The sequence below is a fragment of the Triticum urartu genome, chromosome 2 (assembly GCF_003073215.2).
Source record: "Triticum urartu cultivar G1812 chromosome 2, Tu2.1, whole genome shotgun sequence".
Taxonomy (NCBI): domain Eukaryota; kingdom Viridiplantae; phylum Streptophyta; class Magnoliopsida; order Poales; family Poaceae; genus Triticum; species Triticum urartu.
Genome location: NC_053023.1, coordinates 78,786,103 through 78,812,112, shown reverse-complemented (window position 1 = coordinate 78,812,112; position 26,010 = coordinate 78,786,103). Strand labels below are relative to the sequence as shown.

The 26,010-nt window shown below is 43.2% G+C and overlaps 2 protein-coding genes across 3 annotated transcripts in view; both read left to right on the top strand.

Moving 5' to 3' along the window:
* The first annotated feature begins 5,137 nt into the window (after positions 1–5,137).
* Positions 5,138–21,673, top strand: LOC125535945 (protein CHROMATIN REMODELING 5). Of its 2 annotated transcripts, none has more exons than XM_048699027.1 (31): positions 5,138–5,275; positions 6,040–6,747; positions 6,872–6,933; positions 8,665–9,090; positions 9,370–9,603; positions 9,723–9,806; positions 10,418–10,477; positions 10,561–10,664; positions 10,858–10,909; positions 10,992–11,055; positions 11,470–11,563; positions 11,642–11,729; positions 11,811–11,945; positions 13,572–13,763; positions 13,849–13,916; positions 14,404–14,497; positions 14,602–14,726; positions 14,807–14,870; positions 15,759–15,968; positions 16,258–16,500; positions 16,605–16,715; positions 16,798–16,887; positions 17,280–17,462; positions 17,573–17,653; positions 17,729–17,968; positions 18,591–18,743; positions 18,859–19,036; positions 19,110–19,291; positions 19,817–20,164; positions 20,246–20,336; positions 20,805–21,673. In XM_048699027.1, the coding sequence occupies exons 2-31, from the start codon at positions 6,099–6,101 to the stop codon at positions 21,284–21,286; spliced, it is 5,187 nt and encodes a 1,728-aa protein (XP_048554984.1). In that variant the 5' UTR covers positions 5,138–5,275; positions 6,040–6,098; the 3' UTR covers positions 21,287–21,673. The 2 variants fall into 2 exon arrangements, with proteins under 2 accessions (XP_048554984.1, XP_048554983.1); XM_048699026.1 differs by having other exon boundaries at positions 5,143–5,581.
* A 1,316-nt stretch (positions 21,674–22,989) lies between these two features.
* LOC125535169 (ABC transporter C family member 10-like) overlaps positions 22,990–26,010 on the top strand; it is a 28,380-nt gene continuing 25,359 nt past the window's right edge. The window contains exons 1-5 of the mRNA XM_048698216.1: positions 22,990–23,005; positions 23,136–25,204; positions 25,352–25,672; positions 25,774–25,860; positions 25,947–26,004. Coding sequence (XP_048554173.1) covers positions 22,990–23,005; positions 23,136–25,204; positions 25,352–25,672; positions 25,774–25,860; positions 25,947–26,004 — 2,551 coding nt within the window. The remainder of the gene's footprint in view (positions 23,006–23,135; positions 25,205–25,351; positions 25,673–25,773; positions 25,861–25,946; positions 26,005–26,010) is intronic.

The window sequence follows — 26,010 nt, the reverse complement described above, 5'->3', positions numbered from 1 at the left end:
TTTGGTAAGGAAATGACAATGGAAATTTATGTTAAAGCGGATAATGAAGATTGATGTGAACAAGTTCAAATCAACCTGGGGCCTAATGTTGGGGATATAACTCCTAGTATGACCCGCCCGGGAGGGGCTAGGTCATGTCACTGGTGGCTTATAGATGAAGAGGACCGATAAGGTCCAAGAAGATATGAAGATGGCGGTTCATAGAGCAACTGTAGTGGAATTGTCACGGCGGATGTCCTAGTGTGAGGACTTAGTCGTGGAGCCATCGCAACGAGATTAGCTTAAAGGGGTTAATTAGGACAAAGGACACGAGGAATTTATACTGGTTCGGCCCCTTGTGGTGAAGGTAAAGGCCTAATCCAATTTGAGGTGATATTGCTAGGATTTCGATGACCAGGGAGCGAATACGCTTAACCTGGCTCTCGATCTATTTGTTTCATGTCCCTAAACCGCCGCCGGGTCGTCCCTTTATATACACAGGTTGACGCCCGGCGGTTCATAGAGTCCTTGCTGGCTTATAGACGTGTCCGGCTCGGTCTCTACTCTTTCCTATCTTACAATAAAAGTCATACACCTATGGCGGTTTACATTTATGGGCCCTAATCCGCCTTTGGGTTTTGGGCCTCCTTATCAAGTCTCCTTCATGAGACGCCATCTTCTGTGTCTTCATGGGCTTCAATACTGGTAAACCATCATGAGCATAACCCGGCCCCACCTGGGTGGTTTATACTCAATAGTTATATCCCCAACATTAGGCCCCAGGTTGATTTGAACTTGTTCATGTCAATCTTCAACACTTTAGAAAATTCCTTCTCCATTACCTTCACGAAGACTTGTAACTCGCCGTGACATCATCTTCTGAGATCATGATAACTCGCCATGACGTCACCTGTCATTAATTCTATACAAATCCAAAACCATATATGAACCTTCATTTTTAATGAAACTCCGACAATCGAGGCGTCGGCCCTGTTACATCTCCAATTTTGAGCTCCTCGATTCCCGCGCATGCCACCTATCCATTCGCCTTATAAATAGGGCCAGGGGTCCTTTTCACTTTCCCCCTTCGCCTCTTTGTTTTCGTCGTCTTCCTCGCGACGTGTTCTTCTCAAGCCCAGCCGCCGTCGTCGACTCTCTCCTCTGCGTCACCCTTGGTCACTGCATCAACCTGATTTGGTCCAGACCTCACTCGCGCACCTCTGCCGCCCCAGCAACCTTGGTAAGTCCTTTCTTCTTCCTCCTCCGTAGATCTCATTAGGGTTTGTGCGAGTTCATGGAGGTTCGGCACTGTTCTTCACCATAGCCCTAATATTTGATCCAACTTTGTTACCTTCCTTGTGCGGTAATAGTGTAGCTCCTTTTTCATTATCAGAACACCTCTTTTCTTGAGTGAAAAATCTAGTCTGGCTCATATGAACTGCTCAAGCACCAATATTTAGGCCTGAATATATTTTCATTTCCTGTCATGCGGTAGATCCAAAATTATAAGATTAGTCCGTGAAACCTTTTTTTCAGCACTTCGCAAATTTTCCATCTTCAGATCTATCCTTTCAATATCTGTGTAAGCGGTTTAACTCAGAAAATAATAACCCACCAGGTACCATTAGTCCCCTCTTAAACCGCCAATTGCTCATCTTTGCAACTTGATGATGTCAATCTCCGATTTAACACTTATGCATGCCCCAACACTTTCTGCCTCTTAACCTTTAACGGATTAATCATGAATCTTTAAACTGGCACAAACCTTCTTTTAGGCTATCAGATAAATGGCCAAGTCTTTTTATTCCTGCAACTGGGTTCAATCCCGAGTTACAGAAGAAGAGCTGAATGGGTATGTTGCCACTGGCGCTTTAGCCAAAAAGGAAGACATCCACTGGAGAACACCCAAAACAAATAATACAATAGCATGGAACAATAAAAAATTATAGATACGTTGGAGACATATCACAAAACCAAATGTTATAATTTCTACAAGTTCAAAACAAAAAGCCTGTCACGTTCGCATCGCACCCCCACAGGGCCGGGAGTACTCCACGGTCGGTTCGCACGCCGCTCAAGATAGGGAACATGTGTTGTCTAGCATTTTCACTATCATGTGGGACCATAGTCGAGCAAACCGACTATCAGCAAATCACCGTCCCGCCCGCCGCACATCAGCTGAGTTAGAATTATAAGAGATAAACGATAAGGGAGAAGAACTAGTTGTAGCACGGACGCCAAGAAATTTGTTGTCAGATGGGACTCGTGTTGATAGAGTAGGACCACTCCGTACTCGTTTTTACTACCACTATACTACTCCTCCAACTCTACTAGTGCAACTACTCTACTGTATCTACTAAATTTGCAGAGCACCAGTACTCCCATACGTGCAAAGCACGTAAGTTGGGATTCCAATTACACGACACAACTTCGTAGGAACAAAATACGGGCAAGATCTTGTTTCAGGTGATATTTTTTTGGCCAATGTGTAGTGATGCGTGCATGAAGGCTTTACAATAATTTAGTATAAAATATCAACACAAATTTTTTTATTATAAAATATTTTGGCAACTAATCGATTTGGTTGATTTGGTAGGTATGAACGTGCTATGTACGGTTGAGCATATTATTTTGGCAACTAATTTGGTAGGTTTATTATGTATGGCTATGCGTGTGTTTGGCCAGTGATAATTATTGATTAAAAGAGGGAGGAGATAGGGCGAGATGGAGGTGGAGGCGAATGTACGACGACCAACTCCCCTTTAATAGTAATGTTGATCTTTTTTTCAAAGGTTCAATCTAGCCCATTGCAACCAATATCATTTAAACCACAGATATCTACCACTTCTCGTAAGCCTGTCATTTGCACAACATCCCTCTCATTTGGTCCCATTTGCTTCTCTCAGCGCATAACCTCACTAAAGTTTCCTATACATACCCACGACAAAGTTGATTCTTCCCTCAATCTTGTCATAATGTCCCAAGTATTTTGCCTCTCCATAAAACAAAGTCAACCTCTAGTCTTCCTTCCCCGTTTCTGCTAGCATCAATGTGGTACTGAGAAAAATTCTTCACGCATTTTTTTTAGATCATGACGCTAAAAACACTCCAATACCCCACTCCTTCTACCACTCGCTACAACAAAGCCACCTTCAAAGCCCAATATCACCGTCAAGCCCTCCACCCTTTGTCTGGACAACCGAGTCTCCACAATACATATCACCTATAGCACACTCTCCCGAATGAGCTCACGGAGCTCATGAATCATCTCGAAATCGCCAATCCCGCGGTAGTTCCATCATAATTAATATTCTCATTGACCTTGGCAACCATCCTCTTGGGAGCCCGCCTCCTTTGTAAGCTCGTTAGCATCTCTCCCTTCTCCTCCCCCCATCTTCTTCCCTTTACTATCGACCCCTTCCCTAGTATGGTTGTGACATTGTCATCTGGTAAAACTGAATGGGACCCTCAATCTGTAGTACCTTACCCGAAATAGTACCTAAAGGAACAACCAACTGCCCAAAGAATTAACAACACCATCTTGCTTACCAAACGCTTTTGTGGACCCCTTGGCATAATTTCACTTCCTGATCGGGCATCCCATGCCAAGAAATTTGAGTTATGCCTATTGTTTGTGTCTAGATCAACATCATTTGGATTTCACGCACCTTCTCCTCCCCCTTCCTCCTCCGCCACTTGCACTTCGGCTGCCTCTCTCACCTCCAACCCTTCCTCCGCCCTTTCCTGATTCCGCCCCATTTCTAGACCGTAAAACTTCACATTAGCCACTCACCCCATTCAAATTTACTTGGATCATGAATTCCATCTCCACACTCTTTGACCACATGTCGCATTAGGACACAAAAATAACAAAAGTTTGAAAGTTTTTCATATAACACCGAATACTTTTTCTTCCCCTCTAAGGTTATAAGCACAAATCTAAACAAAGGAACTTGAACATCCAGAAAAACTCTTGCTCTCAAATATTTCGAGGTGTTGATGATACCCTCGTCAACTCAATGGTAATTAGAGGTTCCCCCACTTTCCTTGTTACTCTCTCCGCTAGCTCTTTCTTCCTCATCAAACCACCGGGAACATCCTTGGACTCTAGCCCAAAATCGATTTTTGTCTAACTTATAATCATTAACATTGCTAAAACCATCACACTGTTGAATTAACACAACCGCATTACAGAATAGACTCAAACCGCCATCCATCACCCTCTTCCAATCCCCCAAACATCTAAACTGAACTATGAACAAATTTGCACCCATTGTTCTAAACGCGATCTGCTGGGCTGACGACCAGGTCGTACACATCGTGTTGAACAACACGGAGTGTCTAAACAAGAGAATGGTATGGACCCTAAAGATTGCTAGTCATCCGACTTCTTTGATTAAATCATCAAGTTCCTCTTAAAACCAAGGTCAGCCTCTTTTTTCCGGTACAAGTTGAGGCCCTCAATCCGTCTTCAAGGTTTGGGATTGCCCCCATGCATGATCCACCCATTCCTCTTCCTTATGACCCTTGCCTCCACTTCCTTCTCCTTCACCCGACACTCCCTTCCCATGATCTGTTGCCGATGTCTTTCCTGCATCTTCATCAGCTTCCTTCCCTAGTTCACCCGCTTCTACCTCCTTTCGTCTACCCCCTCCGTCGCCGCCATCAAGGAGCGGTGGTTCTCCCATGCAACACGCCCAGATAACGCCCCTAACCTACAAGACTCCTGCCCGTCGGGGAGAACTCTCGCCGAACGTGAGGATTTTGGTGGACTCCGACGAAGTCGCTGGAGGATGGTGAAACCCTAGAAAACCCTAGGGGATCAAAAAGTAGGGGAGGACTAGGTACATAAGTGGAAGCCCTACCCTAGCACATCCACGTATGCCTACCCAACAAGGAAAAACTCCTTCCAACTCCGTGCGTGCCCATGGGCCATGGCGCAGAAAGGCCATCAACAGTTCGCACGGACGGCAGCGCTGCACTAACACACGCAACCCCACACACACGCGCATCCCGCCTCCCCCGCAGACACTGACAAGGCGGTCCACCACTCCTGGGCCCCATCACCCCTCCCACGGACTACGCGTCGCTGCCCGATTGGCCCCACGCACGGCGGCCATCTCCAAACAAAAACGCAAACGCAGCAGAGAGGAGAGAAGAGAGAGGAAAAAACTTATCTGCCCCTCTAATCTCCCTTACCCCCGTCTCGTGATAGATAACCACCCCCCTCTCTCTCCGCGCCGCCGCCGCCGCCGCCGCGGCGCCCGCGCGACCCCTCGCCGCCCGCGCCTCTCCGGTGATCGCCGCAGCCTAGCACCCCACCTCCCCCGCCTCCGATCCGATTTTCTCCCCGGAAAAATCACCGAAACACGGCAAAAAATCCCCAGCAATCCGCCGTGTTCCCACTTTTGAATAAATCGCACGGGTGTTTCCGCTGCCCCGCCCGACCGCCGCGCCCCCCGCGCGGCAGCCGGCGCCGGCGATCGCATCTGGCGATAACCGTCCCCGTCGGGCCACCCCCCGCCTCCTCGCGGTCCAAACCTCCGCGTCCTGCCGGGAAGACCACGGCGCGCGGCCTCCTCCTCGCACGCCGCGGCACGAGGTGGGTCTCCTCGCTGCCCCTCGCGGGTTTTGGAGGGGATTTGTGAAGTTTTTTTTGGTTACAAGGCGTGGGCACGCATCCCGCACACCGGTTCGTGCGCCCCGCACCCGATCCGCGCCGTGGCCGGCTCGATCTGGCTGCCGCCGGCGCCGATCTATCGGGCGGCGCGCGAATCGGTCGGGATTTAGGGTTTCGGAATCCAATTCGAAGCTCGCGCGCTCGAGGCTGCTCAGCGCCTTGCTGCGCTGCCTTCCACTGCTCTATTTCGATTAGAGCTCCGCACACTTGTTTCTTCCCCGCCATAGTTTGGTTCATTTGGTGCTTACAAAACGACCAACCCCTAGCAATAGCTTACTAAAACAATAGCATCCGAGTTCCGATGCTTGTTTAGGGCATCAGACTTTGGCCATGAGCTACCCAACTGAGGTTCTAAATTAGCTTCATTTTATAAACTGCAGGGAGCAATAGACTGCTGAAGCGCTCCCAGTTTCTTCATGTTGTGTTGTCATAAATTGTGATGGCATTCTTCAGTAATTCTGGGAGCAGGGCTGATTCGGGAGGGTACAACTTGAACGAGAAGGCTGATGACGAAGGCGCGTATGAGTCAGTCAGGGATAGGGACGCCGACTTGAACTCAGGCCAGTTGAACTTGAATGAGAAGGCTGATGATGCCTACCACAGTGAGGAGGAGCAATACGAAGCTGGCCAGTCAGGTCTGAACCCTTCTGAGATTAAATCAGGGCAGAATGCTCAGAGAGTAGGTGGCCCTTCTGGCCCATGGGGTACAAACTTTTTGAAGGACTGCAGATCCATGGAAGGGGAAGAACCATCAAATAGTGATAGGGGAATGGAAGACGGGTCTGCGGCTAGCTCACATGATGACATGGATGGTAGTGGAGAGGATGATGAGCTAAACAGAGGGCACGGGGATGTGCCCGCTGAGGAAATGCTCTCTGATGACTATTATGAGCAGGACAGAGAGGAGCAGAGTGATTCATTGAATCGTCGTGGGATGAGCCACCCAAGCTGTTCCACTTCTGGGGTCGCATCAAAATCTGTACCCTCAAGACAAAAGAAGTCGACAAAGGGCAGTGCTTATGACGACGATGACGATGCGTATAATGATGAGAATGACAATGACGACGATGACGACGATGACGCAGATGGTAATATTTATACGTGCAGCCTTGTTCTCAGCCAAATTTTCTGTTGCATTTGCTAATTTTCTCCATCCGCAGAAGATGGTCCAGCTCATTGTTGACTCAAAATTTGTTTCTTCCTTTTTTGCAGAAGATGATCCAGATGATGTGGATTTTGAGCCAGACAGTGAAACCGACAAGGCTGCTGTTAAGGTCATTTACCAACTGGAATTTTTATTATCGCACGTGTAACTTCAGCAATTTATTGTATTGTCTACACATTATGCTACATGTTATTGTTTAGGTTAGCTGGTGCAGTGGAAGTTTGTTGCCGATGTTTTTTAGAACTACATGACACTGCCGCTAACTTCTAAGTTGTATGGTTTATAATTTATTTTGTGAAGATGAACTGACCAGCATCTGTTTAATTGGCATGGTGAAAAGAGTGCCCTAGCTGATCCAACTTGCACAAAATCGATCGATTTTTCAAAAGAGGAAATACATAAAAGTACTCCAAATTATAACCTGAAGATCAAATAAGTATTCTTTGAGAAATTTGGAGACAGAAGAACTACAGTAAATAGAGTCATGTTTAAACCAGAGTTACCGGATTCGCTGGGTGAGGCCTTGAACTTCGATCCAGATCCAGATCCAGATCGGGGTTCGATCCAGATCGGAAATCACTGCCCGATTCGCCGAACTAGAACTGATCTCAAGTTTCCTCCCGATTCGTGGATCTCAAGTGAACCCATCGATTCAGCATCCATTACGGGCTAGATGCTACCGCAGCTCCTCTGTTGCCAGGGCTGTCCAGGTGACGGCGGTGGTGGAGACATGGCTGTTGGCCCGTCGCAGCTCCTCATGTGCTGTGGCGATACATGCCTGCAGGCTCCTCTCCTCCATCCACCAGAGCACGAGCGGCACGGGAGAGAGCAGGGAGGGGGGCCTGTATTAAGGTGGAGACGAACTAGCATTAGAACAGAGGAAAGATGCGTGCCTGAAGCGAGGTAGAAGAAAGATGTGTGCGTGTGTGGCGGCTGGGGTCACAAGGACTAGGACGTCAGGATGTGAACCCAGCAGGTTAGGTTTCCATTCTCTGGTGGGCCTAATGGGCTGTTCCTTTTATTACGTATGGATCAGATGTATAATTAGATATGTGGCCCACCTAGTCCGTACATCCCCATAAAGAGAAAAGTACACTGTATAATAGAGGTGGCGAATCATAATCGCCGGGTTCACGAACCCCTTCTCCAATTCGCAAATTAGAGATGTGTACCCTCCATTGAATCCGATCGGCACAGATGTAGCGAATCCTGAATCCCGAACCAAGCGAATTGCGAATCAGGGTCTATGGTATAAACAAGAACCAAATATGGTGGAAATGCACGGAAGCTTGGAAGAAGCATATGCTTTTGTCTTTCATGTTTTTAAAGAAAGTAATAATAGAAGACAGTTGCCCGTGGCAGCTGCATTAATGCATTCATTCATAAACTTCTAACCAAATCCTTGAGTTGTTCAATTCAATACATTTCTGTAGTTGAATGTCATGGTTGCAGTTCATGTACTTCGCATTTTCTTGGGTGACATTATGGCTAATAGCACATCATTGTAGCAATGTTCTGGGGTGACATTATGGCTAATAGCACATCATTGTAGCAATGTTCTGGGGTGTATATTCCTTGTGTACTGTGAACATACGAGGACACATGCATATTCTTGCTCCTCTAGTCATGCTTTTCTTAATCAGTTTAGTCTTTAGGGTTTTTTGTTGGAAATTTTGAATTCATTCAACAGGTGTAGATTTTCTTCTTCTGTAATGCTGTTTTTTTTGTGGTTTGTGGTCATGATAGCTTTCACACTGTTCTTTTATTAGTATTCCAGTTTAGCTATATGACCTTTTTGTTTGTTATTATTTAAGCTGACCTTGTGAAACTCGAATTTCAGGAGAAGCTTGTGGACAGTGAGAACTCAGGCGAAGAAGAAGAAGATGATGAGCTTGAGCTCTCGGATGATGATGATGATTTTATTGATAGTAGGAGGCAATCGAAACGACTTAAGGTCGGAGGAACTAAAACTTCCCAGCGAAAAAAGCTTCCTATGCAGGCTCCACGCAAACGAGGTGTATCTTTCACAGACGAAGAATATTCTTCAGGAAAAGACTCAGATGCACCCAACAGTCCTGATTTTAGTCATCGACCGAAAAAACCTGTCAGGTTGCATCTGAAAACTGTGGGCCATAATGATGTTTTCTCAAATGTCAATTCCCATAATGAATCCCGAACTTCGGGGAGGAGGAGGACACAGAGAAATATCTCATATGCTGAAAGTGACAGTGACGATAGTGAGGAGAAGTCAACTAAACAACAAAAGGTTAGAGTTCAGTTTGAATTATGTATCAAATTATTTATGTCACCGATATGTCTGAGGTTTAAATTAGATGAAATTCTTACTTTTTCCATGTGCTGGAGTAGAGTAGTTGGTGACTACAAAATGTCTTCACTTTTGCGATATCCTTTTTGTTTCAGTCCTTCCTTAAGGGTTACCCCACTATTAGTTGGCATTAACTGTTTATAAATCTATTTTATGTATGCTGTGTGCACCTTTATAAAATTTGATCTCAGATCACTAACATATTTCCAATGTATCTAGCTCTTGAAGGAGGATCAAGATGAAGAAGATGGAGAAACAATTGAAAGGGTCATTTGGTATCAGCCAAAGGGTGTCGCTGAGGATGCACTGAGGAATGGTCAATCGACTCAACCTACTGTTATGAGCATGCCATTAGATTTTGATCAACAATGGGATGATGTAGAGTTCTACATAAAATGGAAAGGGCAGTCTTACTTACATTGTCAGTGGAAGACATTATCCGAGCTTCGTAGTGTAAGAGCTCACCTGGATATCTTCTGCTTACAATTTCTGTTTGTAATATTTGCTGTTTGTGTTTTATCTCTTTAGCCTATTTCTTTAGATGTGTGTTCACTTTACCTTTAAAATGACAGGTTAGTGGATTTAAAAAAGTTCTAAACTACATGAAAAGAGTGTCCGAGGAGCAGAGGTACAAGAGGTCACTATCGCGCGAAGAGGTAACAAAAAACTTTTGGCTTTTGCACTTTTGCGTTTTAACTCTTTGACAAGAAGCAAAGCACGGTAACTGTCAGTTGTACTGCATATCCAGACAATAAATAGTAACCAAACATTTGTCTTGAAGAGTGGAAGAGAAATGTATGTGCATGCTTAGGAAAATAATATTCACCATGATATGTTAACTACTATCAAGTACACCCTCCGTTCCAAAATATAAGGTGTATTATTTTTTTTCAAAAAGTACTTCTATAACTTCAACCAAGTTTGTAGAGAAAAATATCAACGTCTACAATACCAGATCCTTATCATTAGATTCGTCATGAAGTATATTTTTGTATTTTATTTATTTAGTATTGTAGATGTTGATATATTTTGCTATAAACTTGGTCAAATGTAGATACATTTTACTTATGGGAAAAGTAACACACCTTATATTTTGGAACAGAAGGAGTAACAATTAATGGATAGCATGTCACTGCATTTTTATAAATATCGAGATCTGTATTATGTGGTTCATAAATGACTGAAGTGTTTAATATTTCTAGTCTTGAACAAAATGTCGACTATTTGATATATTTATTCATCAACTCTATGCCTCTTCATCTATCAGGTTGAGGTGCATGATGTCGGCAAGGAAATGGAGTTGGACCTTATTAAGCAATATAGCCAGGTTTCACATTAATCCCAACTTTAGGCTATTAATAAACAGACTTATTTTTGTATTTGTACTCTGTCTTAAGTATCAATCTCCAGGTTGAACGGGTATTTGCTGATAGGGCAACCAAAGTGGATGGGGATGTTGTGGTGCCAGAATATTTAGTCAAATGGCAGGGACTTCCTTACGCAGAATCGACCTGGTAATTTTTATGACTTGATTCTGGGTTAGTCATTTTCGTAGCTATGATAATACTTTGCATGTGGATGTTTATTTGCGCTGACCCATTGAATGGAATGTCTATGGATATGTTAAATTCTTTGGTTGACCCTGTACAGCTGTATCCATGCTTTTCTGTTGTATTCATGTTGCCCACATTATCTGTTGCCTTGCAGGGAAAAAGATACAGATATTGAATTTGCTCAAGAAGCAATAGATGAATACAGGGTAGGCATTCTATGTATCTAATCCACCGGTATTTCATAGCTACATAAGTTTGTATGTTAATTGGGTTTACACTAAACAACAGGCCCGTGAAGTTGCCACTGCCATACTGGGGAAAACAGTTGATTTCCAAAGGAAGAAAAGCAAAGGTAGCGTTTCTATGCATAATCTGTGCTTGCATACTTGATGACTGAACTTGATAGTTTTTTTTGGCTTTGAGGACTAGTGTCTTCCCTGTGGATTGGAAATTTTCTCCCTTGTTGACCTAGAAAGCATAAATAATTTTAGAGATATATTCATTGTAAAATGGCATTTCCACCTTGTTTCCCATAAGTTACCAAATATTTATAGGTACTGTGTCATGTGATGCAATGAATGCTATCTATTTAGACTTTGCATTTCTTTTGTGGATTTTGACTTCCTGAGCACCATCACAAATTGACATTGTTGAATTATGTACTTGTACTTAGGCGATCCATGGTCTGGTCTTGAGTTATCCGTTTCCTTGCGTTGCTGTATCACTATTCTTGAACTTCATCTAATACTAAGTTTATGTTACTCAGCTAGTTTGAGAAGGCTTGATGATCAACCAGAATGGCTAAAAGGAGGTAAACTTCGCGATTATCAGCTTGAAGGCCTAAACTTTCTCGTTAATGGGTATGTAAAATCTATAGATATGCATAACAAAAGCACGTTGCTTGCCAATCCATGCTCATTGATTCATTTGTAAAACAGGTGGAGAAATGATACTAACGTTATTCTTGCCGATGAGATGGGTCTGGGAAAAACCATTCAATCAGTTTCCATGCTTGGCTTCCTTCATGTAATTTTTTCACATGATCCTTGTTTTGCATGGTACCAGGATCTTTTTACTGATTAACAATACTTGGTATGTATCTTGCAGAATGCTCAAGAAATTAATGGCCCGTTTCTTGTCGTGGTGCCGCTCTCAACATTGTCAAATTGGGCAAAAGAATTTCGGAAGTGGCTACCTGACATGAATGTTGTAATTTATGTCGGAAATCGTGCTAGCAGAGAGGTAAAGCTCAGTAAATTTCTTACATGTCTTGCTTCTTTTGAGGTTTGCATGCAACTAAATGCCGTTTTCATATGTTGGCAACCCTTTTTTATTTATGACACCTAATGTTTCTAATTGTTGAATGTAAACATTATCACATACCGTCAATTCATGTAATTATTTAAGTTGCTGCTGGTTATAAAACATACTGGTTGTCCTTTAAACTCCTATATTATGTAAACTTGAAAGGAGCTTATTGTTATTTGTTTGAGCAAGCTTTTCTTGCATTGTGTTGCTGGTCATGTACTTGTCAGTTGTTCCACTTTGAAGGTACCGAGCTTTGCTATTCTGCTAGTTTGCCATCCGATGGGCTCACTGAACACTGTGATTGTGGTGCACACTTTGTTTTAGACACTGTTTTCATACAACCTTTGTTCTTCTTCTTTTATCCTCAATCCTAAGCAGTTGTGAGCGCTTCTTTTGATTAGTAGCTGCACATAATTATTTGTAAGGAGCACAATTTGTTAATGGACAACAGCAGGGACCTACAGGTTGCTGCTGAGCATAGTTTAAATATTTTAAATACCAAGAACACATGCTCGTCAATCCTATCTTCTTTGTAACAATTAATTTAGCTTACGTGGTTCCATGCACATAAGTAAATGACCAGGTAGTCCGTGGTGCTCGATCTGCTGATTAAGGGCTTGTTCGGTTCCAACAAAATTGAAGGGGATTGAAGTGGATTGGGGTGGATTAAATCCCATACAAGTCAAAATCTCACTCAATCCCCTCAAAACCTCTCCAATCCCCTTCAGGAGAGGTTTAACCGAACAAGGCCTAAGGCAGAATCACAGCAGCAAAGGGGCATCTACTACCTAGTGGTTACCTAGAACATTTTTTCTTTTACAATTTCATTTTCAAGTCGCAAAGTATGTACCTTGGTGATTTGGACACCATGGTAAAAATCAGACGTACTCAGTATTGAGTGTAGCACACGATCTTAATTTTCTTCCATGCTTTAGAAACAAGCAAAGAGAAATTAATAAGTGGGTAAAAATGGTCAGTGTTTACAGCGAAAATTTAGGGAACCAACACTTAATCCTGGTTTTCGTAGGGAGGACCCCAAAATCTATAATGTCTCTAATTATTTCAAAATCACAGTTTTAGCGCCTTGTTTACTGTTAGGATCCTAAAATGGGATAGTGGAGCTATCACTAGCTTTTTAGAACCTACTGAAACTTATATTTGCAGACTTCTGCAGAAGATGAGTATATCCTTTTACTATACCGAGCTTCATGAATGGTATAATTCATCTTTGTTGCGGCATATATCACATCGTGTGTGGGATGAATCCGTTTGCTAATCATGGATCTTGAGCAGATCAGAGCTCTGCATAATTTAGAACCGTTGCACATCATGTTTTGGCTACTATGTTTATATATATCTGCCAGGTTGTTTTTAGGCTATGTTACTTTGTTTGCTCATTTGGTTCCTGCTTTTCTTTCTATTTTCTGGACTTTGCATTCAAAAGTGTCAATTACCAATAAATATGCTTTTTTAAAGGGCATGTTCTTAGTTCCACACTTCCTAACGAGTTGTGTTCACCTTGCATTGTGCTTGACATTCTTCCTAATCCATTGGCGGCAGATGTGTCAGCAGCATGAGTTTTTTACAAATAAGAAGGGTGGGCGGCATGTAAAATTCCATACTTTGATTACTACTTATGAGGTGATACTTAAGGACAAAGCCGTCCTTTCAAAAATCAAATGGAATTATCTTATGGTTGATGAAGCCCACCGTTTGAAGAATTCTGAAGCATCACTGTATATTGCTCTTTTGGTACGGATATTCTCTTGAACTAAATGTAACAGCCTATGTATTGGGTAATTACCGCAAAAAGATAAAACTGTATTTGTTCTCTCAGGAGTTCAGCACCAAAAATAAGCTGCTAATAACTGGGACCCCTTTGCAGAACAGTGTTGAAGAGCTGTGGTATGTCCTTTTCTTATGCAGACTTGAGCTAGACATTTTTTTTAATATATGTTTGCATTGTTGCTAGGTACTTGTAATTTGATACTGCAATATGTGAGTGTGTAATTCAGAAGTGAAATGGCAAAATAGTTCAACTTTTTTGAGAAGAAACATGGATGTTCATCGTAGTATAAAATGCACAGGTCTAAAGTTTGTGATAAAAATATGACCATGCATCCAGCACAAAAAAAACTGATTCAGCCTGCATGGTGAATAATATGATTTTGCAGGTGCAGAATATGTCTTTTTTTTGGTGCAAGACGCATGTTATTTTTTCATCATATTTGGAAGTGCATGTCATATTATGACTACTCATGATTATTTTATTTAGAAAATCAACTTCTTGAAGTGGATGAAAAAGAGAAAATACATAGTTTGCGTACAACCATGTGCGCAAAATTCAGGTTCCAAGTATGCTCATAGTTTTCTCCTGTTTTTTTGTTTGCAGGGCACTACTTCATTTCCTTGATCCAGTCAAATTTAACAGCAAGGATACTTTTGTTGAGAGATACAAAAATTTGAGTTCGTTTAATGAAACTGAGGTATTAATTTGTGAATGATGGTTTTGTATTGACCTGGATTGTATTCACAATTGTCCTATACTATTTGATAATCATTAACTCTCTTTGTTTTGATCTTTTTGTAGCTTGCAAATCTTCACATGGAATTGAGGCCCCATATTTTAAGGCGAGTTATAAAAGATGTCGAGAAGTCTCTACCTCCAAAAATTGAGCGAATTCTTCGTATCGAAATGTCTCCCCTACAGAAACAGTATGTTCTCGTATTAACTTATAAGTTCAATAATGCATTTCATTCCTCCTTGAAATGAACCTTTTTTATTTTTTTGCTAGATATTACAAGTGGATTCTAGAGCGAAATTTTCAGAATCTGAATAAAGGAGTTCGTGGGAATCAGGTATTAATTCATGAGTGTAATTTTTTTATCAGTTTATTTATTTATCCAGTTGGTATCAACAATTCGTTTTTCTGTCAGTTTGTGCTGTTAAAGTGTTAAACAAATGGGTTTGTTTCGATATATTTTGTGAAGAACCGCCACTTCACAGAACTGCTTGCATAGGTTGCTCATTATGTTAGTCTAACATGTAGGTTGGCCAATGTTGAAGATCCTGTATCTGCGAAATGGGAAACATTTGATAAATAGGGGTCTTGGACCATTGTTTATTGAGCAATGATGTAATGCTTGATTATTATGAGAACCACATCTTGGTAGGATGGTTGTTAGTATATTTAAAATAGCAAATAATAGGCCTTTGAAAAATCCGTTGCAATATCAAAAGGAAGGCTTGGCCCCTCTGTGCATTATATTGCCCCTCTTATAGACAGAACTTAACTCAATTAGTGTGTTTATGCTGTGGAATTACTGAGCACTAAGTGTCTATCATCAGGTGTCACGGCGTCGGCCAAAGAAGGGCAATCTATGAATATCATCCTCTTGTTATCTAGGAATCTATGTTATTGTGTGTTTTTAAGAGGCATTTTTTCTTATTCTACATATGCTCCCTCCGTCCCATGATATAAGAACGTTTTTGTCACTAGTGTAGTGGCAAAAACACTCTTATATTATGGGACGGAGGGAGTAATTAATTGTAATAGCCTGTCTAGGGTTGCATATGCAAAGTATAATCTTTTTTAGATAGCTCTAGCTGCTTGGATATCATGTACTATTATTTTTTGTTTTTTGATGTTCATCGTTTATTCTGTAAACAATTGCTCTTCTTGTTCAGCATATTTGAGTTGCTATTTATACTAATTTGTCTGGCTGGCTGGATCATGATATATGCAGGTCTCACTTTTGAATGTTGTCGTCGAGTTAAAAAAGTGTTGCAACCATCCATTCTTGTTTGAAAGTGCTGATCATGGTTATGGTGGAGATAGCATTGGTGATCGCAATAAAGTTGAACGTATTGTTATGAGTAGTGGGAAGTTAGTTTTGTTGGACAAGCTACTGCTGAGACTGCGGGAGACTAATCATCGCGTGCTTATATTCTCTCAGGTTATTTATTATTTGCTTTCAAATGATGTAATTTTTCAGTTTTAGTTAGCAGAGCTATTATTAGTTTTGGATATATTATTCTAGTATCGGTACTGATAAAACCACCAATTCTTCTATTAACTATGTAATCCAACTGATGAAAATAACCAGCTTACAGATGTGAGTTGGATTAGTTGGCAGTGGACAGAATGTATTGTGTTACCATTACAGGAACCGCGTTCTTATAGCGCCAACATCAGTATATCGGACAATACATGTATAAATGGTTTCTGAATTTTCATCTTTCCAGATGGTGAGGATGCTGGACATCCTTTCTGAGTACCTATCCCTTCGAGGCTTCCAGTTTCAGAGGCTTGATGGCAGTACAAGAGCGGATCTTCGTCACCAGGCCATGGAACATTTTAATGCTCCTGGAAGCGATGATTTTTGTTTCCTTCTGTCTACACGTGCTGGTGGACTTGGTATTAATCTTGCAACAGCAGATACAGTGATAATTTTTGATTCAGATTGGAATCCTCAAAATGATCTACAGGTCCTCTAATCTATCTGTGACTATGATGTTATGGATGTTTTAATTGTTAAATAACATTTGCTTATCTTCCCTCTTTTTTTTTGTGCATCCTGATGTGATGCTAGGCAATGAGTAGGGCACACAGGATTGGGCAACAAGATACTGTCAACATCTATCGTTTTGTCACCTGCAAAAGTGTTGAAGAGGATATATTGGAGCGGGCAAAGAAAAAAATGGTGCAGACACCGAATGTGTTCGTATAGTGTTCAAATGAAAATACATGAGATGTGTTTAATTTATTTTACTTATTTATTTCAGGTTCTTGATCACTTGGTGATTCAGAAGCTGAATGCTGAGGGCAGGCTCGAGAAGAAAGAAACCAAAAAGGGTGGCTCCATGTTTGATAAGGTAGTATTTTGCCTAAGCTGTCTTGTTTTCGTGGGTTAGTTTGGATGACAACTTGTCTAGTATATGTTGGTGTAGAAATTCTCTTAGTTACTTGTTAACTAGATATGTTTTAATTTTGTTTATGCTTTAATGTTTTACATGCACTTGCATTGTTGTTTTTGTTGTGATATAGCTTGTAGCCTTAGTGCAGGTTCATTGACTTCCATTATAGCATGCATTTGGCTTCTGCCCTAGTGTACACATTCCCTAGACAGTATATAAAATGGACATCCGATCTGCGAAATTCAGTGGGGAAAACGTTTTACCTTGAATTGTTGAGTCTCTTACTAGTGGACACATTTGGAGTATTTCTTTCTTCTTGCTCTAGTGATGAAATCCATATCATTTGGCAGAATGAACTTTCAGCCATACTGAGGTTTGGGGCAGAGGAGTTGTTCAAAGAAGAGAAGACTGATGAAGAGACCAAGAGGAAGCTTGAGAGCATGGACATTGATGAAATACTTGAGAGAGCTGAGAAAGTTGAAACAAAGGCTGCTGAAGGGGAAGAAGGAAATGAGCTTCTTAGTGCTTTCAAGGCATGTGACAGCGCACAACCATAAACTGATGCAGAGCACAGAAATTATTGTGCATTAATGTTTCTTAGTATTTTGGATATGTTATTAATTGTTTTAAGTATTTTGGTTAGGTTGCTAATTTTTCCAGCGGTGAGGATGATGCCTCATTCTGGAGTAGACTAATACAACCAGATCCCGCAGATATGGGTCAGGTATTTATTTGGACTTCTGATTCAGTTCTTGCTTGCCATCAACTTAACCAGAGAGTAATAGAATGTGTTCTGCAGGAAACTTTAGCACCTCGTGCTGCACGGAATAAAAAGAGCTATGTGGAGGATCACCAACTCGACAAAAATAGCAGCAGGAAAAGGCGAGCGGTTGACGCACAAGAAAAGCCAAGGCGGCGTTCCAGCAGAACAGTCGACACAATGGTTTCGTTACCATTTATTGATGGAGCAGTCGCTCAAGTACGGAACTGGTCATTTGGAAATATGCCTAAGAAGGATGCCTCCCGCTTTGTTCGAGCGGTAATCTCCGCCCACTACCAGCATATTTGATTCTTCTGCTTCTCTGACTGATTATATTTGCACATATCCTGAAGTATGCATTATATATCTTAGTTCCACGGTTATTATAACAATATGATCATGAGATCTGTTACATTATAGGTTCTCATCTTGTTTTATTAGAGATGTTCTGCAACTAGATAATTTTAGTTATTAACGTGTCAGTGTGCGACCATCAAAGTATATTTGCCTCTTTTTTCCTGCTACCTTGGTCTTTTAACTCCTACTTAGTTACTTCCTCTGTAAACTAATATAAGAGCGTTTAGATAACTAAAGTAGTGATCTAAACGCTCTTATACTAGTTTACGGAGGGAGTACTTGTTATTAAATGGAATGGTCATAATTTTAGTTATCAATGCATTTATTACACTATAAATGTGAACTGTGGGTTAATTTTATTTTATTGGTGCGTATAATTACATGGTCACTGCAAGTTTTGGTACCAGTACTATGTTTTTTCTGTTCAGTTTTCTGAAATTTGTATGCAAAATTTGTAGATTGCATTGTATTGTTTCAGGAGCTATATATGTGGTTGGCGTATTTTCTCCGGCTTCATCTATCTAATTCTCATGGTGAACTTCAGGTTAAAAAGTTTGGAAATCCAAGCCAAATTGGCTTAATTGTGGATGATGTTGGTGGTGCAATAGCAAAGGCTCCATGTGAAGCACAAATTGAGCTGTATGAGTCGCTCATTGATGGCTGTCAGGAAGCTGTGAAAGAGAACACAGACATCAAGGTATATTTCATTGTGATGCCTTAGAGAAAATGGTCCTCCCTCCGATCCATATGTAGTCGTTTCCTTGTGCGTTATCTTCCTTTATTGAGTTCAGTTCATTGTACTTCAAATATAGGGCACAGTGTTGGATTTTTTTGGTGTACCAGTGAAGGCCTATGAGTTGTTGGCTCGTGTTGAAGAGCTTCAATGCTTGGCAAAGCGCATCGCACGTTACAAAGATCCAGTTAGACAATACCGGATCCAATCACCTTACAAAAAGCCACAGTGGTCAGCAAGCTGTGGATGGATTGAAAGTAATTGCTGTTTGACTTAGCTTCTGTAAAAATGTTTGAGAATATGAGCTCATAAATCTTTTTATATCTTTAGCTGATGATGCAAGATTGCTGCTTGGAATTCACTGGTATGGTTATGGAAACTGGGAGAAGATACGATTGGATCCAAAGCTTGGGCTGACAACAAAAATTGCACCAGCAACACTTGGTGAGAGAGAAACATTTTTACCACGCGCACCAAATTTGGATAATCGTGCTAGTGCTCTCCTGCAAAAGGTACTCTCCCTGACCTTTCATCCTCTTCCGTGTGTGCGGTTGTGCTTGTTTGTATGCTGTTTATGTGCAAGTGCATCTTACGTTGCATATTCTGTATGTGAAGCGCACATCTGCATTTTCTAGAGCTAATATAAAATCGGAAGGTTGAGGTTGTCTATTTTGCTCATGTTTGGATGTCGAGTCAGATGTGATTAATTAATTATTGATGTTAAGCTAGCATCTGAACCTCTTTATGCCCTGATCCATGCTTTTGAAGTTTTCTGGTTCCACCAAGATTAGTGGTACCATTCTGCTCACAATATCCCTGTACACATACTTACTGATATGATTTTTTTTTCAAGCAACTCGTGAGCTTTTTTTTTGCTTCACTATCAGTTCTTCTGTTTGACAGCCATTTTTTTTGAAAAATATAAATCAAAGCTTGATTTGAATTCTGTATCTTTTTTTATATGCAATAGTTGTATCTTTTGCATGTGTCCAACTTTGACAATTTAATCCATTGACAAGAAAATTCTGCTTTTCTAGGAATATGCCAATCTGAGTGGAAAGAGCTCAAAAGCCAAAGGAGGTGCTAGCCAAAAAGTCAATAATGAAAACGGTGGTGCTCGATCGTTTAAAGGCCGGCAAAAAGATGCAAAACCACAAGAGGATATTAAGTCGAACAAAGATGACATTAAGAAACGCAAGGTGGTGGAAGAAGCTGAAGCAAGAGAAGAGGGTGAAATTTCAGAGTCTGAAGAACAGATTAAATATCGTTTGGAAAAGGAGGAAAAGTGGCTGGAATGGTGCTCTGAAGCTTTGGATGAAGAGCAGGACATATTGAAACGCCTCGATAGGTTACAGAATACAAGTTTAAATCTTCCGAAGGAAAAGGTTTCTGCTTTATATCTTGATATTGACAATCTATTCTTAAAATGCTCTACTGCCACTCTAACCTTATAAGCATGTGTGCAGGTTCTTTCAAGAATTCGCCGGTACCTCCAGATAATCGGTGAAAAGATTGGAAAAGTCGCTGCCCAACATGTAGAATCGTACAAGCAGTCCCGTAAGTGTTGGTAGCTCCTACCTTTTTGTAGGAAGCATATGTGATGAATAATTTGATTGTTTTTTTTTTGAGAAAACGCAAAGGACCTTTGCGCTTTATTACATTGAAAAGATAGGGGTACAATTATAATCCTTCTAGGATTTGAGTTTTACAAAACCAACAGTCTAATCAGTGGACATCCCAGGATGGGGTCAAACAACCCTGAGCCCTTGAGCCCCAGCCTTTGCCCAGCATTGGACCTTGTCCTTGATCTTGTCCAGTAGCCCATCGACCGAAGGTCTTGCATTGTCGAAGACACACTCGTTCCTGTGCTTCCAGATCATCCATATTCTAGAGACATTCTTGAGACATTCATATTCATGAACATTCTAGAGACATTCTTTCATGAACATTGATATTCCTATTTTTTTTCCGGAACTTATATATACTGTCAAAAGATACCTATCTAAACAATTGCATTGTTTGCAGGTATGACCACAAGATTATGGAATTATGTGGCAAGATTTTCAAATATGTCTGGGGAGCAATTGTGTGATCTCTATTTAAAAGTTTGTCAGGACCAAATGGAAGCTGGAGTCGGCCCCTCACATGGTGGCAATTTTGCACCCGCTCCTAACAGAGGTTCTTCAAATCAGCCTCATCCTCCTAGAAACCAAAGGTCAACAAGGTCTTTCCAGCACACTCCCGAGCCTCTTAATAATGGTGAAAACACTGGGAATTCGGAAGCCTGGAAGCGCCGGAGGAGAGCTGATCAGGATAATCAGTTTGACACCCAAACGATGTATCAACCTCCTCCATTTATGGCAAATGGTAACAGGTCCCAGGAATCTAGCAGTTCTGCTGGTATTCTTGGTTGGGGTCCAGTCGAAATGAGACGATATGGCACTGAAAGATCAAAGAGAGGTGTTCATCCCAGTCGTTTCCCTGCCGGGCATGGGCCTTTGCTTTAGCTGAAGTAGTCAGCTTTGTCAATTCCTAGGAGTCTTCAGCTTCTATGCAGGTAGAAGTGGAGAATTGAAATTCTTTTTAGGCAAGACAAAAGAATAAGCTGTCAAAATCTTGTCTGGATCACAGCTTGGAGTCTGTGCCTTGAAGAAACGGCTGATGTGCACAGAAGATTCCTGACACTGAAACAAATACATGGGTCTTGTAAACCGCCAAGAGGAAGAGTCTTGAAAATTTTGTCGGTCCAGTTTTGTGGTCTAATAGAAGAAGAAAATTTCCGTTGGGGTCTTTAAGAAGGTTCATCTCAAACAAATGATCTATAGTTCAGTCTCAATACATGTACGGTCTTTTACAGTGCATTATATATAATGAAAATTTGGTTTAGTTGGACATTCTCTGTCTCTCTTCCCCGTGTGCTCACATGTTCCAGATGTTTTTGCAAATATGATTTTGTTGTTGTTGATGTAACAAATCAACTATCACCAAAGAACTAGGCATGGACCACCGGGGCGCGTGGAAGTTAGCTATCCACATGCCTGCCAGAACCATGAGTTGGTTTTGAGATCTTATGGATTTCAGAGTAACTGCATTTCCATCTTCTGCCCCAGGTCCTGTGGTACCGGTGAACTGAGGAAAGCTTGCCATACTTGTTGGTAACCTGGCTGATTGGGTTATCGTACAACTTTTCTGACTTGTATTTCCTCGAAGCTGTAGGTTTCTTTGGCATTCTCTATTCATGAATCATAAAACGCACACATCTTTTATCATCAGTGTTGGCTGCAAATCATTCAGCGATGCAGCCGTTTTGAAATTGTGGAGTTTGTGGTTGCACTGGCTCTTTTTTAATATTGTGCTTGCACTGTAAACTTGGAATTTTGTGTAAATGGTAGAAGTATATTATTAGTTGGATGGGTCACAGCATTGTAATATGCAGCAGGGAGTCCAAATTTGAAGTTGATAGCACTACAAGGCGCTCCTGCGCTCCCTTCTGTCACCGCCGCCCGGTGCTTGGAGGAGCTGTGTGGATTTTAGATCCGTGGCTTGGGTGATTCTCTCGTCCTCCCTTCTTGCATCATCCGATGCTCCTTCGGGTTCTGTCCGATCCATGGTCTATGCCAACAGAGCTGGCGCATCTCATCGTGGTCGTTGTTAGTTCTGGGGGCTATCCCGTACCTCCTCCAAGCTCCCATGCTTAGGATCCTCTTGTAGACTTTGCTCTTGCATTTGGTACCTTCGTCAAGTTGCTCCCGCGGCGGGCGATGCCCTTCGTGCGTTGGATGTGTTCGTCTGTTGGCTCCGGGTTTTGGTTGGCTTGGATTCTTTGTTCGTAGTTTGGTTACGAATTACCCGGCTCGTCGGCATTCGCCAGATGGGTATGGGGCAGACCCCCTTCCTCTCTGTATCTGCGTTTCATGCTTTGCTTGAGTAATAGTAGTAGCAAGGAGATTCCCCCCAAATCATTCATGATTAAAAAAGCCCGCGACGCCGAGGCACGAGACCAACGGCTCTGTTATTCTTTGGCATATGCCGTGTGCGCACACTGCCAAAGCTCCGGGAAAAACCATAATAAACTAACCAAAGAACTGAACCTTGGGATCGAATCGTGCAGTGTTCTACTCCATGCCCTGTTTGCGGCTGCTGTTTCAGCTTCAAGCAGTGCTGCAGGACTCTGCTCGATCCATCTGTTCGTCGTCGCACACTCGCACAGATGAGCTCCCTCGCAGGTAAGCACTGTACTTTTCTCACCCCTCCCATGCACGTTGCTGCGTAGTAGCTACATCAGCATTGCTACAATGCTACTACAAGAGCTGGGGAATCTCACTGCGACGCAATGCTCCGTGATTTATGCTTCAGGTTCCTGGGTGACGCTGATGAACTTGTGTGGGAGCCCGGCTTGTTGCGACCAGGGTGTCCTCAGACAAGTATTCGACGCCTCCACCTGCGCGAACCACCTGGTGGAAACCGGCATCGTCGTGCCGCTCGCCCTCGCGCTCCTGCCCCGGTTCGTCGTCCGACTCCCCGAGAGCAGAGCATCCTCTGCACACCGGCGGCTTCTCAGGCCCTGTTCGCCGCTGCAGCTGGCAGCCGTGTCGTTCAATGGCTGCTTGGGGTTGTTCCACCTCGTCCTAGGACTCTGGATGCTGCTGGGGAGCAACTTCGACAACAATCCAGATGCCTCTACTTACCTGCCGCACTGGTGGTTTGTGACGCTGTCCCAGGGATTTAGCTTGCTCCTTGCCGGCTTCGCTTTCTCCGCCGGGAGCCGGTTCCTCGGGCCGGCGTTCGCTCGGTCATGGTCGGTCTTGCTGACCGTCTATGCGGCGTTCGTCTCCTGTTCCTCGGTTGTCGCCATTGTTGCGGAGAAGACGGTCACTGTTAAGGACTGCTTGGATCTCCTGTCCCTGCCAGGCGCAGTTATGTTTCTCATCTACAGCATCCAGAGCAGCCATGACGAAGAGGGACATGAAGATGAAGGATTATACAAGCCACTGAAGACTGCTGATACAGCTGACAGTGATGAATCTTCAGAGAGCACCCACCAGAAGGTGACTCCCTTTGCCAGAGCTGGTATGTTGAGCCAGATGACATTCTGGTGGCTCAACCCTCTGATGAAGACGGGCTACCAGAAGCCCCTCGACGACAAAGACATGCCGCTATTAGGCGCCGCAGACCGGGCACAGAGCCAGTACTCGATGTTCTTGGAGAAGCTGACCAACAACAAGAAGAAGCAGACGTCACATGATGGCACACCACCATCAATCCTCTGGGCTATCGCTTCTCATCACAAGTGCGGGATCATGGTCTCGGGTCTCTTCGCCCTGCTCAAGGTGCTCACCTTGTCCACAGGCCCGCTGCTTCTGAGGGCATTCATCAACCTGTCAACCGGGAAAGTGACCCCTAATTCCAAGCATGAAGGCTATATGCTGGCCACGCTCATGTTCATCTGCAAATGTTGCGAGTCGCTGTCGCAGAGGCAGTGGTACTTCCGCACGCGGAGGCTAGGGCTCCAGGTGAGGTCACTCCTCTCGGCGGCCATCTACAGGAAGCAGCAGAAGCTATCGAGCTCGGCGAAGATGGCGCACTCCTCCGGGCAGATCATGAACTACCTCACCGTCGACGCGTACCGGGTCGGGGAGTTCCCGTACTGGTTCCACCAGACATGGACGACGGTCGTCCAGCTCTGCATCGCTCTGGCGATCCTTTACAGCGCGGTCGGCGCCGCCATGGTCTCGTCCCTGGTCGTCGTCGTCATCACCGTGCTCTGCAACGCTCCGTTGGCCAAGCTACAGCACAGGTTCCAGAGCAAGCTGATGGAGGCGACGGACGCGAGGTTGAAGGCCATGTCCGAGTCACTGGTGCACATGAAGGTGTTGAAGCTCTATGCGTGGGAAGCTCACTTCAGGAAGGCCATTGAGGAGCTGAGGGAGGTCGAGTACAGGTGGCTGTCGGCGTTCCAGCTTAGCAGGGCGTACAACAGCGTCCTCTTCTGGTCATCGCCTGTCTGGGTCTCGGCGGCGACATTTCTGACATGCTACTTTCTGGAGATCCCTCTTGATGCCAGCAACGTCTTCACCTTCATCGCTACCCTGCGCCTGGTGCAGGACCCCATTCGGGCCATACCGGAGGTTCTTGGAGTCGTGGTGCAGGCTAAGGTTGCTTTCACTCGGATAGAGAAGTTTCTAGGTGCACCTGAGCTGAATGGACGAGCTAAGGAGAAATGCTCCTCTGTGGGCATCGGTTACCCGGTAGCGATGAACTCGTGCGGGTTCTCGTGGTGCGAAGATCCATCAAAACTTAATCTGAAGGATGTAAATTTGGTGGTTAAAGCAGGGGAGAAGGTTGCCATTTGTGGAGAGGTTGGGTCAGGAAAGTCGACGCTTTTGGCTGCGATACTCGGAGAGGTCCCGAGAACTCAAGGCACGGTAATAATGCATTTTAGTAACAACTCTTCATTTTTATATCTTCAGTTGAGGACCTAGGTTTATGAAATGGAAAAGAAAAGATTTATCAGTTCATAAGGCTACGATCGATGTGACAATAGCTTCAATCATGTGTAAAATGTTCATCAGGTTCAAGTCTGCGGGAAAATAGCATATGTGTCACAGAACGCATGGATCCAAACAGGAACCGTACAGGAGAATATCCTCTTCGGGTGTCGTATGGACAGCCAAAGATACCAGGAAACACTCGTGAGGTGCTCGCTGGTGAAGGACCTCGAGATGTTGCCATATGGAGACGATACTCAGATCGGGGAGAGGGGAGTGAACCTCAGTGGCGGTCAGAAGCAGCGCCTTCAGCTTGCTCGTGCGCTGTACCAAGACGCAGATGTCTATCTCCTCGATGACCCTTTCAGCGCCGTCGATGCCCATACAGCAACCAGCCTCTTCAATGTAAGGGTCACCATTATCACAAGGTTTGCAGAGTGCTTAACGATTTTAGTAGCAAACTGTTGTGTAAATTAAGTTGCTATTGACTTATATGTGAGATGCAGGAATATGTCATGGGCGCTCTTTCAGACAAGACTGTTCTTTTGGTTACCCACCAAGTCGATTTTCTACCCGTCTTCGACTCCATTATGGTCTCTCTTTCACACACATATCTATAATGGTCTCTCTGTAAGTTTTTGTTCGTGTTATCATCTAAACTAGTGGCAATTTTTAACAGCTGATGTCAGACGGGGAGGTTATTCGGTCGGCACCTTATCGAGATCTATTCTCTGACTGTCAAG

Coding starts and splice junctions, on each gene's coding strand:
- LOC125535945 (XM_048699027.1), top strand. CDS start 6,099: ATGGCATTCTTCAGTAATTCTGGGAGCAGGGCTGATTCGGGAGGGTAC. Junction 14,871..15,758: donor AAGGAGTTCGTGGGAATCAG/GTATTAATTCAT, acceptor TGATATATGCAG/GTCTCACTTTTGAATGTTGT. Junction 19,292..19,816: donor CTAGTGCTCTCCTGCAAAAG/GTACTCTCCCTG, acceptor CTGCTTTTCTAG/GAATATGCCAATCTGAGTGG.